The sequence below is a fragment of the Mchenga conophoros genome, linkage group LG22 (assembly GCF_057382185.1).
Source record: "Mchenga conophoros isolate Kocher_MC1m ecotype Shallow Benthic linkage group LG22, M_conophoros_male_GT1.1, whole genome shotgun sequence".
Classification (NCBI taxonomy): Eukaryota; Metazoa; Chordata; class Actinopteri; order Cichliformes; family Cichlidae; genus Mchenga; species Mchenga conophoros.
The window spans coordinates 32,269,100-32,287,281 of NC_140546.1; the positions used below are offsets into that span (position 1 = coordinate 32,269,100).

The following is an 18,182-nucleotide window of genomic DNA, read 5'->3' on the forward strand; positions in this document are numbered from 1 at the left end:
GATCCTTCTGAAAATCATAGCCAGTGCTCTGACACGGTGTCATCAATCTTTGAATGCTGAAAAAGCACAGTGTATCCAGAAAAACACATTATATTATATAAATTATTATAAAATTTGTGTGCGCCTAACTTTTGTGCCGGTACGCCTAACTTTTTAAAGTTAGGCGTACCGGTACGCCCATGGCAAAAAGTTAGTCTAGAGCCCTGTATTTTGGCTATAAGGCATTCGTTAATGAAGGTGCGTGAGTGTGACGTGTTTTGTGGGTCTGGGGCGTCCTCTAGTGGCAGGAAGTCGACGTTATATTTTGACGTTTCCGTCTCCGGCAGACATATTGCTTACCGGAGCAAATTCTGGAAAGCTAGAAGTGGGAAAGGATTTAAAATTGAATCACGTCTTCACAACTTAGCACAATAAACCCGCATAGGACACAATGGGTAAGCTGTTTGGCAAGTTCCTACTATAGGCATGTATTCAAAGTGGTTTTAAGATTCACTTTTGTCGTCGGACTTGACGGTTATGAAATCTTCATTCTGTTACTGTTGTTTAGCCAGTACGCTAACTCGTTAGCTAGGTGGCTAGTCGGCGTTGCTACGTAGTAAGGAAAGATGAGTTGCTATTTTACGTTAAGTCATTTGCTATGTCTCCAAATTATAAGGTCTTTGGACAGTGTTTCCCTTTTTACAGTATATCATGTTAGACACATTAAGGCAATTTTTACCAGAGATAACAGCTAGTGCCGTTTTTAGCCAACTTGAGGAAACTTGGCTAACAGCTAACCACGTTAGCGCCGCGTTGTACTATTTCAGAGAAGACGCACGTATAGCTTAGAGCTTAAGTTAGTATTAGTCATGGCAATATAACGGCGTTATCGAATAAAATACGACTTTAGAGTTGTCAATTTTCTCTATTTGTTTTGTTTTGCAACCGCCTGTAGCTTTACAGTTATCACATTACATAGGCGCTTTAAAGCGCTACTGCTGTTTATTTTATATTATGAACGTTTTCTATCTGTCTGGTCGCTACTGTTTGGCGGATATGGCGACTGTAACTTGGTGAGAGACTTCCAGCGTCGTAAAAAAAGTTTTAAATCAAAGCCTCTGGGGTGACACATTTAATAGTGGTGTTCGAGAGGCAGTGATTTGACTTTTTCCAGTAGCTGGCGCCTTCATTAGCAAGTGAAGCTGCGTAATTTCACCCTTGCTCTTCAAACTCGGTGAATTATATAATAAGGTAAAAAATATTTATAATAATTTAATTCCTGTGTTCAGTCAGTCGGCAGTGAAGTGGAAATGTGAGCTAACTGATTCCATGCGGCAAGTAGATGACAGACTGCTATCATCACAGCCGACTGTGAGCTCATGAGACAGAGCGCTCATGTGACAACATGTTTTCCAGACTGTTCTTATACAGTCCTGTGATAAATACACTTTGCAGTGAATGTTACTGGAGTGTTCAAAAAGCTATATCTAAAAGGGGTAAGAAGTACAGTTACTGTGCCTGCGCATATAAACTGTATATTAAAAGGTGAATGTAAGTTCTAGGTATGAAAAGCAAAACTGGTGGGGAAGTTCCTTAAATCCTGTCCGCAAGGCATTCTTTGTCTGTGATCTCAGCAAACACCTTGCTGATGAGCTTATTATTTCATTGAGTTGTTTCAGTGCTTATTGAATTAAACATGTAAATTTTGGGTCCTATTAGAGTTAATCCTGAAAGTGAACGTATTGGAATGACAGGGTGAAGCTGGTGGCTACAGTCTGATTGGAGAAACATTCATCTGTTTAAGCTCTAATTCCCACAAAATGGCAGCTATCAGGCAAAAGAGTTTCTATAGGGTGATCTTGTAGAACGGTCCAAGCAGCAGCTATTAAGCCTGTCACGTGGGGTGTAAGTAAGTAAAGTTTATTTATATAGCACCTTTCACAGACATGTCACAAAGTGCTTTACAAGGTAAAAACACAATAGTAATAAATACCCTGGTCTAATTAAAAGCTCTTTGATATAAAAATGTCTTTAGCTGCTTTTTGAAGGTCTCCACCTAGTCCAAACACCGTAGAAATAGGGGAAGTGCATTCCACAGTCTGGGTGCAACAGCTTGGAAAGATCGGTCTCCTCGAGTTTTAAAACGAGTATGGGGGACCACTAAAAGGTTTTGGTTTGATGACCTGAGGTTATGAGTGGAGGCATGTGTATGAATCAAATTGGCAAGGTGGTGTGTGTGTGTGTGGTGGGGGGTCCATGTAATGCTCTAAAAGTTAAAACTAGACTTTTAAAATGGAACCTAAATCTGATTGGTAGCCAGTGCAGCGACTTTAACACAGGGGTCACATGAGCTCCCTTGTTCGAGCCGGTTAGTAGCCTTGCTGCAGAGTTTTGAACAACCTGTAGTAGGGCTGCCACTAGGGCTGGGCTATATCATACCGTTCATGGCAATACCAGTGTAATTTTCGGCAACGATAGGAAAATGAAATATCGCGATAGAATATGGGTAAAACGCGCATGCGCAGTGCCTTTGTTTGCATACGCACATGGCGGCGATGCAGAATGAGAAGGGTGAAAGCGAATCGTTAAATGAAACGGATGAACCAGAATTGGTTTGTAAAAATGCTGCAACTTCAGTGGTGTGGAACTGGTTTGGCTTTCGTCCGTCAGATACACAACAAAGCACTATTTTTGGTAGAGCATGCTAGCGGGCCGTCGTTATTACCGTGTTCTTTGGAAAATACGGCACACTTAATATCAATCCTTTGATTTTTCTGAAAATCGACAGTGCCCCTTATAATCCCATGTGCCTTATGAATGAATTCTGGTTGTGTTTACTGACCTCGAAACAATTTTATGTACACGGCGCTCGACAATCTGTCAAATGTTTTAGTACGACTTTGCTAAGCTACGAAGCCGCACCGCTTGATGGATTGTCGGAGCATTACAGCTGTCGTAGTCAGGAGCCTCGCGGAGTGATACGTACTGTGCTTCAACATAATATTACCGTATTGTGTGTGTAACACCTCTTTTTAAGTTTTGTAGATATTATACATGGTTATGCTGAGGATATGTCGGCCAGTTTCCACTGGAAATGCCTTTTGGTTAAATTGTCAGCAAGGAATTTGCACTGTTACGTTTTTATATAACTTTAATGCACATAAAAAAAACAGCTGCTTGTTTAAGTGAAAATATATTGATGGGTTTTTTGCACTAATAAAGTTGTGGAGTTGTAAAGTATTTTGACTAGTGTCAATTATATCGTCAGTTATATTGTTATCGCAAATTTTCAAATGTATATCGTGATAAATATTTTTGGTCATATCACCCTGCTCTAGCTGCCACAAAGGATTATTTTGATAGTCGACTAGTCACCGATTATTTTTGCAATTAGTCGACTAATCAGATCATGCATTCATTGGACGTAAAACGTACAGCTTATTGCACCAGCATGCATCTGCTCTTATATATCTATCATTAGCTTACAGCTTTAAGTGTTTAAGGTATGTGCTAACTAAAAATAAAGACAAGATGATAGTTTATTAAATTTTAATGAAACTTGCTGATTGTTTCGGTGGAGTTTAATAAACTCAGACATTTGCTCCTTGCTATCTAAAATATAACAGGACACTGGAGTATATTCTCGAGCATCTCACACTTCTGATAATCAGTTGTCTGCTTGACGTTTGTTCAGCTGTGTAAAAACTATAACTTTAATCTCAGCCAAACAGATTTACTCAGGAACAAATAAAATACTGCAAAAAGCTGAACAATAACATTTTTAAGTTATCTAAGTGACTTATTTATCATGTTTAACCTGAGTAGCAAAAGCCGGCGGTGGGTTTGAAAATGATTTCCCCACCGGCTCTAGTGAGCCTTGAACCCCGGCTAGCTATCGAGCTGGTGAGTAACAGATGTCTCCGAAAATGTAGGAGCGCTTTTGAAAATATGTGGTGTCTTGATAAACTGAGCAGATATTTGAAGTTTACACAGTTACATTCTCGCCTGAAAATATGTTAAACATTTATTTTGTGACCCAGAAAGAATAATAAGAGTAATATTAAAACTAACTAGCTGCCACCATTGTTGGAAACTGAGCAGGGACACGCTATGAATTCTGGGATAGGTTGGGCCACGAAGTATACACCCGATCCATCCTTCAAATCTGGGGAAATGAAGGGCGCATTTGTCGGAGTCTTCAAATTTGGACAGTCTTCGTTGTGTTGCTGTAACGTAATCGGCCTACAAATGCGGGCACAGGAGAATGCGGTTCCTAAATTTGGACACTGCTTCTTCTTCGGAGTTTAACGGCACCTGGCATCCTCGTACATGCAGTGCTGCCATCTTCTGTTTCAGTTCGTTATTACACTCTTAAATCCTACTACTTATTCCTGCGTCTTTTGGGATCTTACAAAGCTTCAAACGACGCGTCGACTATTAAATTAGTCGTTAACGATTTTTATAGTCGACATAATCGTGACTAGTCGACTAATCGTGGCAGCCCTAACCTGTAGACGAGCTAGCCCTTTCTTGTTTAGACAAGTAAACAGGCTGTTACAGTAGTCGAGTCTTGTAGAGACAAAAGCATGTATTATCATCTCGAGTTCACTTGTTGACACGGTGGATCTAAGTTTTGAAATGTTCCTCAAGTGAAAAAAAGCAGGTTCTTACTATTTGATTTAAATGTCCCTCCAAAGAAAAAGCTTCATCAAAAATAACACCCAGGTTTCTAAGGTTATGTTTCTGTGAGGAACCTAAGTCACCCAGTCGCTGTTAAATATCAGATATTGCACTGTCTGGTGCAATAATCAAAGTTTCTGTTTTGGCTGGGTTTAGCTATAAGCAGTTATTGTTCAACCATTGTTTAATGTTGGTTAAACAGTCAATCAGATCGGAGAGCTTATGAGCTTTAGCAGGCTTAAATGAGCAATATTGTCAGCAAAAAGATGAGATACTTCAGGAAACTGCTGTGTTATCTGGCTAAAAGGAAGAATGTATATTAAAAACAGAATAGGTCTTAGTACAGAGCCCTGAGGAGCTCCACACAACAACTCTGTAGATTCCAACATGATCTGGTTTGCAAACACACTAGATATTGGAAGTTTAAGAAGTTTTAGATCCTTCCATAGGTTCACCTACAGAAGCCTTACTCTGACTTTTACTTCTTCTAGATCAGGCGTCTGCAACCTTCAACATCAAAAGAGCCTTTTTATCTCCTACCAAATAACAGGAGAAAAAAGAGCAGCACATGTGGGTGATGAGGGGGTCAGACAGACAGGTGATGGTTGTAATTGGGAGATGACAAATTAATATATATAGTATATTTATTAATAGTGTTACGGTTACCCCTAATTTTAACCCCTGACTCACGAACCACAGGTGGGTTGCTGACCTCTGCTATAGCTGCGTCTCTCACACCAAAGGCTCACTTTGCAACATCTTCGTTCGAGCTGAACTAAACTGCGTTTGACTTCTGGCACTGTTGTGCCACAGTTAATCTAAACAAACACATTGCAGAAATGAGTGCATCCAGCTGCAACCTGTTCATGTGTGCCATCCATCCCTGTGGCTTTGCCATCTGCACACACGTGCTGAAGCATTTCAGGGGTTTGTGCTAATCCCCTGAAACCATAACATGACCTCAATTTCCGACATTTGTTCTGATATTTAACCTCAGAACCTCCCCACTGTTACAGTGGAGGGCTTTTGGCACACAAGGTTGGCATCGTTCTGTGGTGTCGACAGGTTTCGGTGCTGTCCCCCACCTCTCTTTCACTCCCCAATAGGCTCACATGTGACTCTGGGGTTTGCCTGGTGTCCCGTTCTGGTGGCATGACTGCACAAATGCTGAGAATGGGCAGTTTGGCCTGTGTGGGCACCAATTTACGCTAACTCTGCGATTTAACTGAATAAATAGGTTTGTTCTGGGCTGGCTGACTGGTACATGAATAGGTTGGCTGTGTGGGGGGTTTTGCGTCCGTGCATGTGTATTTTTAGGCTGTGTTGTCCGGTTTTCATGAGCTTGTTTATGCAAGGTCTTTTTATATTGAGGCATGTGTGACAGCTGTTTCATCATCATCATAGCTTATTATTAGTAGGAATGAACGGATCCATACCTTCCAGTTCAGATGCTATGTCAATACACTGCCTTCAGGTATCTGATGATACAAAGTACTGATCCAAGCCAGTAGAATTTATAAGCCATCTAAAGACCTGTGAAATCAGTCTGTGTAAGGCAACATCAGGTTTGGCCCAACTTTGTAAAATAAAATTAAATATTTTCAAGAATGCAATTTATGTCTATTGAAATGGTGCTTATGAATAAAATAATACAATTTTAACATCTGACATTTAACATCTCATTTCACCTCAGTGTGAGATTCTTTACTGCATGCTGTGATCATGAATGGTCACCTGGCGCCTTCTTTTCCTGCTCTTAGCGTCATAGACGTTCTCACACACACACAGAGGTCTCATGTGGAGCAGAGCTGGTGTTAGACAGGTGAAATGAAATAATAGTAGTCGTGTTGCTTTTTAAGGGCAATAAAAGGTTCCCAACAAGTGATACACCGAATGTGACAAGAGTCAGTGAGAAGGGAAAGCGTTCAGCTTTCTTGTTTCTGGTTAAACTAAAACATGTTGTAGACATATAACTAAAAGTTGTTGGTTTCTCAGGGATGGAAAAAAAGAAAAAGCCTCTAAGTGCAAACGTTGGTTTTTGATTTAATCATGATGTGTCTTTGACCAACCAGAGCCGTCAGCCAGTCCGGCCAAGGATAACTACAGGATGAACCGATACAAGAACAAAGCACTCAATGCAGATGAGATGAGGCGCAGGAGAGAGGAGGAGGGCATCCAGCTCAGGAAACAGAAACGAGAACAACAGGTATGAGACCAAATGTGACAAACTCCCAGTTCATCAGGTTGTTTGTCTCCTGGATGAGATTATGTCACTGTGTAGTCTGTGTTCAGCATGTGAGTGTTTAGGTCTCTTAACAGCTTTTTATAATCCCAGCTTTTCAAACGGAGGAATGTGGACATTCTCAATGAAGAAGAGGTCATGTTAGAGAGCCCACTGGTGGACTCTTACCTCAGCTCTCCAGTAACTGTGAGTAAATGATCATTATTTTTTTAACAAGTCTTGCATAGACAAAAAGATGATCACAGACTAGATGCATTTTTACATCACGTTTGTGTAAAGCAGTTTTTAGCCTGTTGTCCAGCTTGTGGATTGTAAACAAGGGAATCTGTGGTGAGTGGGTGAAGTGTTTAAAGTGCTTGTACATGGCCTCTTGCAGGAAGGAGTTATTACCAGGGACATGGTAGAGATGCTTTTCTCAGAGGACCCAGAGCTTCAGCTTGCTACAACACAGAAGTTCAGAAAATTACTTTCCAAAGGTACCCAGTCATTGTAGTGTACTGAGAGTACTTCTACATAAGAGTGAAACCATTCGTGCTGTTCCCCATAGACCACAAAAAAGCCTACATATAGTTTTGCCTCTTTGTTATTCCAGAGCCTAACCCACCAATTGATGAAGTTATAAACACTCTTGGAGTAGTGGAGAGGTTTGTGGAGTTCCTAAAGAAGAGCAGCAACTGCACACTACAGGTCAGTTATTTATTTATTTGTTAAATATACAGTGTTAAACCTCCAGAACACGCAGAGACTTCTGAATTGAGTGCAAAAAATGTGATTTTTACCATGTCTTTGGTAGCAACCATGCTACTTTGCTTTTTAGGATGCCTTTAACAGAAAATAGTGCTTGTTATGCTCGACCTTACTGCAGAGGTAGCCATTGCAGTGTTCTCCTAAATGATAGGTGTCACCACTCAGACAATATCGCCTCATCAGTGCTGATATAGGAGGAGAAGAAGTCAAAACTTCCTTAGTCTTATCTTTTCAAACTGTGGAAATATTTCCCTCTGTATAATCTGTGAGTCTCTATCATTGGAATGACTGTAAAAACAGACACAATTGTATGCTCATGTCTTCAACCCAGCTGCAGCAGTACCCGGTTCAAAATTTTCAAACAATATCAAGAGCAGTTCATCAGTCCTACATGACACTGTGTTAGATTATGTTGATGCAGCCAGCCAGCTGTAAGAAAGTAGAAACTTGAAAAGTGTTTTGAATTGCCATCATTCTTGCACATAGTAAGTGCTGTTATCTACAGTTCATGAGTCTCACTATGCTTGTTTCTCTGCTTTGTCGTGTTGCTGCAGTTTGAAGCCGCCTGGGCGCTGACCAACATTGCGTCAGGAACATCCTTGCAGACAAAGACGGTGATTGAGGCTGGAGCAGTGCCCATCTTCATAGAACTGCTGAACTCTGATTTTGAGGATGTTCAAGAACAAGTAATGCACCGGTTCATAGATTGTTCACTGTAATAAATATCTTTCCATACTCTGCGATACCCAAGATTTTTATGTCTCACTGTTTCTTCAGGCTGTGTGGGCCCTCGGTAATATTGCAGGGGACAGTGCAGTGTGCAGGGACTATGTGCTGAACTGCAACATCCTTCCACCACTATTAATGTAAGTTCTTTTATTTCTGCTTTTGAGTCAAACCTTCCTACAGCTTTTCTCCCTGCGACAAATTTCTAATATGACTTCCTGTAATGGGCTTTTGATTTTCTTTGGTATTTCAGGCTTCTGACAAAGTCCACTAGACTGACTATGACTAGGAATGCAGTATGGGCTCTGTCTAATCTGTGCAGAGGAAAAAACCCACCACCTGCTTTTGACAAGGTACCACTCATCGAGTCAACACAAAGGATGCTTTAGGGTCAAAGTTCTAGGAACCCCTCTGAGTGCCTATAGGGGTTTTCCCAGGAGACTCTCGTGGCCTTAGGGTCATTCATGTCAATATAGTTTCAATTAGCTGCTTTTTCTATGCAGACAAAGCTGAACATTCAAGTACGGATAAAGGCTCTTTGTTATATCAGCCGATCACTCTGTACTATTACGAGTTTTCTGGCTAAACCATAAAAAAACGTATCTACAAGAAGTTAATTTAATACCAGTGAAATGTATATCAGATTAAATCGAATGTTGAGTGGGAAGAGAATTTTCCATTATGCATTGTCTTCCTATGGTCACTATATGAAAGATGCATTTAACTTCTAATAAGTTCAAAAGTTTCAGAGATTTGGACTTCAGAAAAGCAACATTTCTGTTGAATATGACAGGAAGTTGCTGCTAATATTTACTTGTGATAAAAGTTAAACACATTCTAAAGTAAACAGAAGTCTGTAAAAGCCAGCCTGTGTGAGGAACACATGGCTGTGTCCCACAACCAGTCAGGTTGCCTGTATTTACCAATTCAGATCAACACTAGATGCTGGATTGTCCCAGGTCACAGCTGCAGGATGTGAATGGTTTTGCTCTTGAATCCTTCTACAATAACATTTCTCAGGTGGCACCATTGGTTTCTGCAGCTCTGTGTACTAGCTGACATTTTGTGGGAAAATTTTGACATGTTGTCTCTCGGTGATTTATGTTTGATGCTGAATTCACATTGTTTGTCATGATACATATGCATTATGTTTGTGTTGTCTAGGTGTCACCCTGCCTGCCAGTGTTGTCCAGGCTATTATTTAGCAGTGACCCAGACTTGCTGGCAGATGCCTGCTGGGCTCTGTCCTACCTCTCAGACGGCCCCAATGATAAGATCCAAGCCGTCATTGACTCTGGTGTCTGCAGGCGCCTTGTAGAACTACTCATGTAAGATCAGGCTTTACTGTGCGTCATTTCTGAACCTGTAAATTTGACCTGTACATTTATTAAAATATTTCCCAACCCCATCTTTCTGCAGGCACACTGACTATAAGGTGGCTTCACCCGCCTTGAGAGCTGTAGGAAACATTGTCACAGGAGATGATATCCAAACACAGGTGAGACTATAATAGACTGAAGTTGGTTTGATGACTCCAAAGCTTGTTGCATGTTGAAGAGGCGTTTGTGTCATCTTAATATTTCTCTCAGCTTACCAAATGTTTCAAATGCTATTTGCTTTGTTAATAATTGCTGCTACAGCTGCAAAGTGATGCAGTTCAAAGATCTGAGGTATGTTATAAAGAGCGTGTGAAGTTTTACCCTCTGCTTTGCTGTTTTTAGGTGGTGTTGAACTGCTCAGCCCTGCCCTGTCTGCTTCACCTCCTCAGCAGTGCTAAAGAGTCCATTCGCAAAGAGGCATGCTGGACCATCTCAAACATTACAGCAGGAAACAGAGCACAAATACAGGTATCACACCCTGAGTTCATTTCTCAGTTTACCTGAGGAAAACCTCTGTGGAAGCACTTTAGTGTTTGCCAAACTATCTGTGAAGTTTGTATTTTGAAACTTTTTATTTTTTTTAGACACAAACTACAACTATTAATCCAAATTAAACAAATTAAACAACCTGCAAGAGTCAAAACTGAAACTGATTTTTAAAAAGCACTTGTTTACTGTCAGTAGTTCAGCTAATATTAGTCTACTTAAATCATATAAGTTGGTGTTGTTAGACTCAGACACTGTGATCATGACTGTCACATTATTCTGGTGCAAATTTAGTTCTCCTGCTGCTTGAATGTTGTAGGATTTAATTGTCAGCATTACACAGTGTTGATTAATTTTATGTAATCACAGCTGTAATACAGTGTCAACTGTGTTTTATATATTTAGTGGTTTCTTCTTTTGTGTGGGGCCAGAAAACAAGTGTCTTGTGTGTCACAGCTTTTCAGCTCAGTTTTAATCTGTGTGTTTGGCTGCACTGGGTGGCTGTTTAGTGGAGATGCTGTGCCTTATTTGTAATTCAAACGTATTTTAACTAAACTTGTACTGACTGCAACCTTAGCCAGTAACTGTATTCAAGGTGCAAAGATTGGATTAAATTTAAGAATTATTTTTATGTTGGTCAGTTTCTGTATTTTGGTCATATTGTAACATTCATATTAAAGATTCCTAAAACTCTAACGCCCTGTCAAATAACATTAGTTTTTGTTAGTTTTATCTAGTGTATCAAGTTGATGATTTCAAATCAGTTTTGAATGTCTTTTGCATTTCTCCTGTACTGATCTCTCATCCTCCTCCACAGACGGTAATCGATGCAAACATCTTTCCAGTACTGATTGACATTCTGCAGAAAGCTGAATTCAGGACCAGGAAAGAGGCAGCCTGGGCCATCACCAATGCCACGTCTGGAGGAACACCAGAGCAGATCAGGTTAGCTTCGCAAGATTCATTTAGTTGACAGTCCCTCCATTGTCATTTAATCACATCAGCAGATCAGATGAGTAGCTTAAGTCAATTGCTGGTTTTAATGATAAGACTTTTAGAGATGATTTAAAGTAGGATTTCAGTAGTACTGTATTGATTCAAAACGCATTCTGCAGCAAAATGTTTTCTCAAGGAACAAAAAAGGTTTCAGCTGGTTGATGAGTCTAATGGAGTTTTCTGTTTGAGGAGAAAATCAATTAACAGCTTGTTAGAAATGAAAATCCCCATGCAGAATTTGGGTGATTGGAAAAATAAGGAGGTATAATTGCATGAAAGTGAGGCGATAATGTGAAAGAGCTGTGAAGAATAACTCGGACTAAATTGTAAAGTAAATAAATGAATCACCTGCATTCATCTGCCTTATCCATGTCTGTTTGCATAAAGATATCTGGTGAACCTGGGCTGTATTAAGCCCCTGTGTGACCTGCTCACTGTGATGGACTCAAAGATTGTTCAGGTTGCTCTTAATGGACTAGAAAACATCTTGAGACTGGGCGAACAGGAAGCCAAACAGGAGAACAACGGCACCGGAGTTAATCCTTACTGCAGCCTCATCGAAGAAGCCTATGGTATGCTGCAGGAAATGCACACAAACATGCATGCTGAAAAAACATTTGATTTGGATTTGATGCAGTTTACATATAATACAGCATTATTGGAACCCTTTCAGTGTCACAGACAGAGATGATCAGTGCTGATAGGCTCGTAGCTTTATCACTTTGGCAGACACTGAGGCCATATTTCCCTAAATGAACCTCATAGGCATAAAAGACACAAAGGCATAAAACTAATGATTGAGGCCATAAAGTTAACAGGAAAGTTTCTTGAGGTCACAAAGTACGAAAGCTACCAGTCTTTTTGACGCCATACTAGTTGCCCTCTGCTGGCCATTTGAAAGAATGCATGTTTAAGGCCTGGATTAGCTGCAGCCACGGACGCTACATCTGTCTTCTGTATATGATCTGTAGCTGGTAGTAGTACTCATTCTTTTGTTCTGGAGATCGCCTGTGAGCTGGAGGGCAACAAACCACACAACCTGAAATTGGTTCACATGCAAGACCGAGTACTGATTACTGTGGTGAGCTGCAGTCCAGCCCAGAGTTTGATTTTTACCACAGGATTAGACTCTCTGGAGAGGCAGCTACTTAAATTCCTCCATTAGGGCAAATAAAATGTCAAGCTTCTGCTTTTTTCTAAGGCTGCCATACATACTACACCACCAGAGGCAGAACGTAGGACAGCTGAATTTAAAAAAATCAGTTTGGGTTTTTTTGTTTGTTTGTTTGTTTGTTTGTTTGTTTGTTTGTTTTTTAGTTTAACAGCCATTCTGATATTCCCTTCCTTGTTTCTCCAGGTCTTGACAAAATAGAGTTCCTCCAGAGTCACGACAACCAGGAGATCTACCAGAAGGCCTTTGACCTAATTGAGCACTACTTTGGTGTGGAGGACGAGGACAGCAGTCTTGCCCCTCAGGTGGACCAGGCCAACCAGCAGTTTCTCTTCCCTCAGCAGGAGGCCCCCATGGAAGGTTTTCAGCTATAAGTCAGCCACCCTTTCCTCTTCATACCTCCTCTCATAGATGGCTCCTTTTTACCACCGTGCCATCCTCCCTGAACCTCCACTAAATCACCATGAGGCCACGCCCCCTACCCTTTGGAGGAATGCTAAAATTGTTCCGCTCTCCAGCCTGAAAATGCCTCGCCCCCTTTCATCGTTTCCAACCAGTGTACTGACCTCCTGCAGGGCAGACTCTCATGTTTCCTGGCTGAGGGGAGGGTGCCACACAAACTCCCATTACAGCTAGAAGAGGAAGTAATCACCAGTAATCATCAAAACGCACACCCAGACATCTTCCTGTCATTTGACAGCGCTTAGATTCTCTCATTGGCAGCAGTAGTGATTTGTTAGTGTCTTTAATATACACTTTCATTTCTTTTCCAAACGGAAATCTTTTGTTTTCAGGATTATCCATACAGAGCGTGCAAACTGGGGTGCATGAGCAGAATCTGCCCAACTCTTCGTGTCACTATGACTCAGTGCAATTCAAAAAATACTTAACATGATCCCCTTTTTTTTTTTTTTTTTTTTTTTTTTTTTTTTTTTTCCTCCTCACCCTTTATCTGCCCCCGCCCCTTTTTATTTTTAAATTATTAAATTTTTTTGTTTTATTTTTAGTGCTTGTGATATTGTCTTTTGCTTTGCCTGCTCCCAGTCAGTAGGCTTAGGCCTGCTCTCTGCATATCTACTCAAGGTGAGAAGAAAAAATAGTCTTTATGGGGTTTAGAGCCACAGATGTCAACCCCAAAGTTTGTCGCCCTGAGTTGGATGCCCAAGCTAGGAAGCATGATTTGTTTTGGGGGGGTTTTTGTTTGTTTTTTTTTAAGCGGGTGGCAAGAAGGGTGAAACTTTATCAAACAGAAGGGCTGTGAATGTTTTTTTTTTTTGTTTTGTTTTGTTTTCGAAAAGGTTATGTTAAAACGTCTAGAAAAAATATCCAGGTTTTGAGGGTTAAATAGTTAGAGACCCAATGTTCGTAGTGTGCCGTGTTATTAATAACATTTGAATTATGAAGTGATCTAACTATTAAAAAAGGCATAGTTGGGGATTTAGGAGGAGAAGAGCTGTTGGCAGCAAAAGCAGCAAGAATTAAGAGCCTGGGGACGATGTCTTGAAACCCATTGTTAACTGGTTGCTGCTGGCCTGCAAGCCCCCTCCACTTCCCCTGGTGTATGTGGTAGGGTTTTTGCATGGTGTTATATTACCCTGCCTACAGCCCTGAGCATCCCTGGCCAAACACTACGAGGAGTCGTTGCTTCTTTGTAAACAGCATTTGGAGTCGAAAGCAGGAACCGGGCCGGATTCGGTGATGTTAACAGTGATTGTGTATTGACGGTGGTGGTGTCGTGTATAGTGGTAGAGTTTATCTATAATATATGGCATTCTATATCACTATATATTTTTGAGGAATGGCAGTGACATAATGATTTTGCATGGGTTCATTGTAATATGTGTCGATGTAAATTGCCTGTTCTCTGCCTGGCAGGGACGGTCTGCACCGCTTCCTCGTGTGTCTAACGACAAATGGTGTTTAGCCGGGGATGGAGCTCAGAGAAATAACAAGCCTAACTGCAACAGAAATTCAAGTATAAGTGTATATTTGAATTTTGGTGTATTTTCATTATATAAATATATATATAAATATATTTGCGCACACTTCATGCACACTTGCATACACCAGCAGACACACTGTACACACACCTCACACAGATGAGTGGCTAGTAGTAACTAAAAAGGTTTCCATAATCTTTGGATTTAAAAAGAACTAAATTTAAAAGGGTTTGTTTTGAAGTTTTGATTCTCCTCAATGTGAACATATTGGATGTTTTTTGTTTTTTACTTATTATTTTATATTTAAAAAAAATCCTGCTTTCTGGAGCAGATGAAGGATTATTTCCCAAAATCCTAAGGATTGCTTTGAAACTGTTTTAGTTGTTTCTAGCCTCGTGACTTTTGATGGTTAAAGTGAGTCCTGTAAACTCTGACCTGAGGGCAGTTTGACCTCTAACAGAAGCTGTTCTCAGGTCAGCGCTCAGGTTTTGTGGATGGAGCTGAACTGTGGTTGTGTGATGTTCGACTTACGGGGGCACTCTGTGAGGGAGGGATCGATTGACTCAGTGACTAGGTCCTAATCAGAGTCTGGGAGCCCTCTGTTCTGTGGATTACTGAAGCATCTCCAACTTAAGACCATGAACCTCTACATTAAGTCTTTATCACCGAGATTAGGAATGGATCAGTCTGCTTAATAGCAAATATTTTTTGACAAAGGCAGTTCTTTCTTATTTGGTAAAAAACACTAAATTCACAGGCATATTTTTCCATTTTGACGTGCGTGTTAATCTTCTGTCTCAGTGGATGACACCGTCATGGGAGACTTCTATTGGTTCATAGCTTGGGATGGGGTGTTAGGCACTGTTGGGTGTTGTGAAGTGCAGTGAGAGTTAAAACCTGTCCTCCTATGAGACAGACATTTGCAGTCGGTCATTACTTTTAGGGGAATTAATCCTTGTTGGAAAATTTTTGTTGCAGGCTGACGAGCTGTAATCGACTCCACCTGCACTGTTATCTTTCTTGCTACTGTGCTACATTTTGTACTCCAGACCTTCACCCTCACGCACGACTACAGACTGAACTCTGGTAACAGAGAAAATCATGAGAGAGTTTTTCAAGGCAAAAAATGCCACACACACAAAAAATTCTTCATGACTTATCATGATTGGATTCTGAACAAATAAAATCTGTTGTTGTGATGCACAACCTTTCACCAGACCAGCACATTTTAACTGGGTGTTGCTGCAGAGGTAGATCGGCGATTTCACGTTCAGGATTGTTCCACTCTTACTTCCAGCGTAGATCAGCAGTAGAGCACGTGATGGTGACAAGATTTTTGTGTTTTCACGTTGGGTTTGCGATGTTGTCCACTGAACGCGTGTCCTCCCAGTAGATGTAAAAGGCTGAATCAAGAGTTATATGAGGATCAAGAACTTGCCTCTACACTCCTCATGTGTAGGGGCAGCATTTATGACTGAAGTCTCTGATTTGATGGCCAAGTCTGTGCTTGGCCAACAGATGATAACAGAATTTGCAGTTTTTAAAAATATTCATAAATAAATCAGTGAATCAACCAGGGGGGGAATAAAGTGTAAAATAAAAATGCACTCCTATTCACAAAAGTGCCAATCCGACCAACAAAGACTTGAGGTTCTTATGTATCTGTCTTTGACTTAAAGATTTGTTTTTCTTTATATCTTTTATTTACTTGAATGTTGCACACGTTTTTTTTGTGCAAAAACATTGCTGCTCTATTTTTCTTATCTTTAAAGTTACACGATTTGCCATGGTTTCTCTGGATAAGTGGCATTCTTTACTGTGGGCGCCTATAAAAAGGGAGGGGGAAAAAGGAATTTAATTAAAGAAAGCCAATTGTCCTGTGTCGGGCGGGGGGGCGTAAAGGACTCAACAAACGAATCAAACTGGTCTTTTCCAGCTGCTGTCCATTGGTGTGATGGTCCCCTCTGTAACAGTCTTCTAATAGTTTTCACTGTGCATAGATGAGCAGTGGGTTCATGTTCATGATGTCACGACCTGCAGCCAACCCTCTGCAAAAAAACAACAAAAAAAAAAAAACGTCTGCACTGATACAAACTTTGTAATGATGTGGCACATAATGCAAATAATGGAAACCTAAGCAGCTGTCAGGGCAGACAGATGCAGGTACTGACCTAACTGTCCACGTTAGTTTACCAAAGTTTTGTCCTCTTGAAGGCTGAAAAATTTCCTTGATGGTTAGTTTGTATGACTTTTATGTGATTGGCTTGTGTCGACCCGGTCAGAATGACTGACAGATCCCTTCAGGCTGTTTAAACCTTGCTTCTCTTCATTAGAAGCCGCACTAGATGGCACGCTCACTCCTGAGTTTTCTTTTCTCTTAAATTCAGGCGCTGTTTAAGGAGTTGGAAAAATGTGCAGATGAATCCAGAAGACTGCAATAAAACATTGTCCAAAAGAAAGAAATAAAATCAGCCACACCCCGAGAGGCAAAGGCCCACCTACAGGAAGAGCAGCTCTCACAGGTGACACTCCTTCCACTGGGTGGAGCGAACACAGGCTACTACTTGACATTTTTCTAAGATAAAAACAAAAGAAGTTTAAATAAATCTGGGATTCAGAAATAGTACAATGATTTACATTAAAAGTATTATAATTTAAACTATATGTATGTTCTGATACATTGACAGGGATTCAGATGTAATTCTAATCACTTCTAAGAAGTGGAGAAAAAGCCTCATTAGAACATGTCACACGAAAAAAAACAAAAAAAAAAATAGGTGGTGAGGATGCAAGCTTCTCTTTTTTGTTTTTGCTTTTCTTGATCTTTTTCCTGATCAGGATATTCTGGGCTATATTTTTGGATAAATGTGTTTAAAGTTTCTCGTCAGGCTGCATGATCAGGAATCTTGTAATCTATCGGGGATTGAACAGAAATCACTAAAAATCACAAATCCGACGTGTCTTCCGTCCTAGGAGCTATTGGTGTCTTTATCCAAATCTAAAGTAACGTCTACGCAACAAATGTTTACAATGCTACGTGTTTGTAAAAATACTTTTCATATGCCATCACTGACCAGTCGTGACGTATCTTCTGCTCTGGTCCTCTCATTTCTTTTACACGTATTTATTTTCTCTATTCTTGTTTATGGTTTTTCATTTGCTCCAAACGACCCATCTTTAAACTGTGACTCGACTTGACTTTTACCGACGGTATGAATGAGCGATGAAAAACTAGTACACTTCAAAACTGAACATGACACACAAACATGAACATGAAGAAAAAGATGCATACAGGAAACGGCAACAATATAAGTGTAAAGAAAGCATATTGAGATTTAAGAAAAAAACTGTTCAGTGGAAATATTGTGCAAATCAAATAAAGTTATGTTGCAACCCCTTTAATGAGTTTTTCTTCCTCAATGTTCTTTCATGTTGGGGTGTTGATGGTGATATTTAATGTGAAAGAAGACAACAAACAGTACTGTTTAAAAGTCTTGAGCCAACATCATTTGTTTAGATTTATAACGATTTATTGAAATGTGGAAACATTAATGTAAATATGTTGTAGAAGGCAAAAACAGTTGGTATAATTCTTACAAGCCTGATATTCAGTATTTGGTATGACCAGTTTTATTAAACACAGTCTGAACTCTCGTAGGCAAACTTTCTTTTAATGTCTCTAAGGAAATTTTTTTTTTTTTTTTTAAGTTCTCCAGACTTACTGATGGACATTCAAAGCTATTGTTCTATTACCTGTAAAGCTGATCACACAATGACAGGCCAGTCATGACTGTTCGTGTTCAAAGTGTTTTGACTCTTTTCCTCTCTGCTATGCT

General features: G+C 40.2%; 1 protein-coding gene across 2 annotated transcripts; it reads left to right on the forward strand.

Annotated features, from left to right (window-relative positions):
• The first annotated feature begins 286 nt into the window (after positions 1-286).
• On the forward strand, positions 287-17,748 carry kpna6 (karyopherin alpha 6 (importin alpha 7)). Of its 2 annotated transcripts, none has more exons than XM_085261671.1 (14): positions 287-434; positions 6,732-6,865; positions 6,995-7,087; positions 7,278-7,377; positions 7,494-7,588; positions 8,203-8,334; positions 8,426-8,514; positions 8,628-8,727; positions 9,539-9,702; positions 9,794-9,872; positions 10,096-10,221; positions 11,057-11,184; positions 11,623-11,807; positions 12,593-17,748. In XM_085261671.1, exons 1-14 carry the CDS (start codon positions 431-433, stop codon positions 12,778-12,780), a joined length of 1,617 nt encoding a protein of 538 aa, XP_085117797.1. In that variant the 5' UTR covers positions 287-430; the 3' UTR covers positions 12,781-17,748. The 2 variants fall into 2 exon arrangements, with proteins under 2 accessions (XP_085117797.1, XP_085117798.1); XM_085261672.1 differs by lacking the exon at positions 287-434 and adding an exon at positions 1,115-1,230.
• Positions 17,749-18,182: the final 434 nt, after the last annotated feature.

Excerpts from the sequence above, each read along its gene's own strand:
- kpna6 (XM_085261671.1), top strand. Across the intron at positions 7,088-7,277 it reads ACCTCAGCTCTCCAGTAACT|GAAGGAGTTATTACCAGGGA; the intron begins GTGAGTAAATGA and ends GGCCTCTTGCAG. Across the intron at positions 9,703-9,793 it reads CGCCTTGTAGAACTACTCAT|GCACACTGACTATAAGGTGG; the intron begins GTAAGATCAGGC and ends ATCTTTCTGCAG.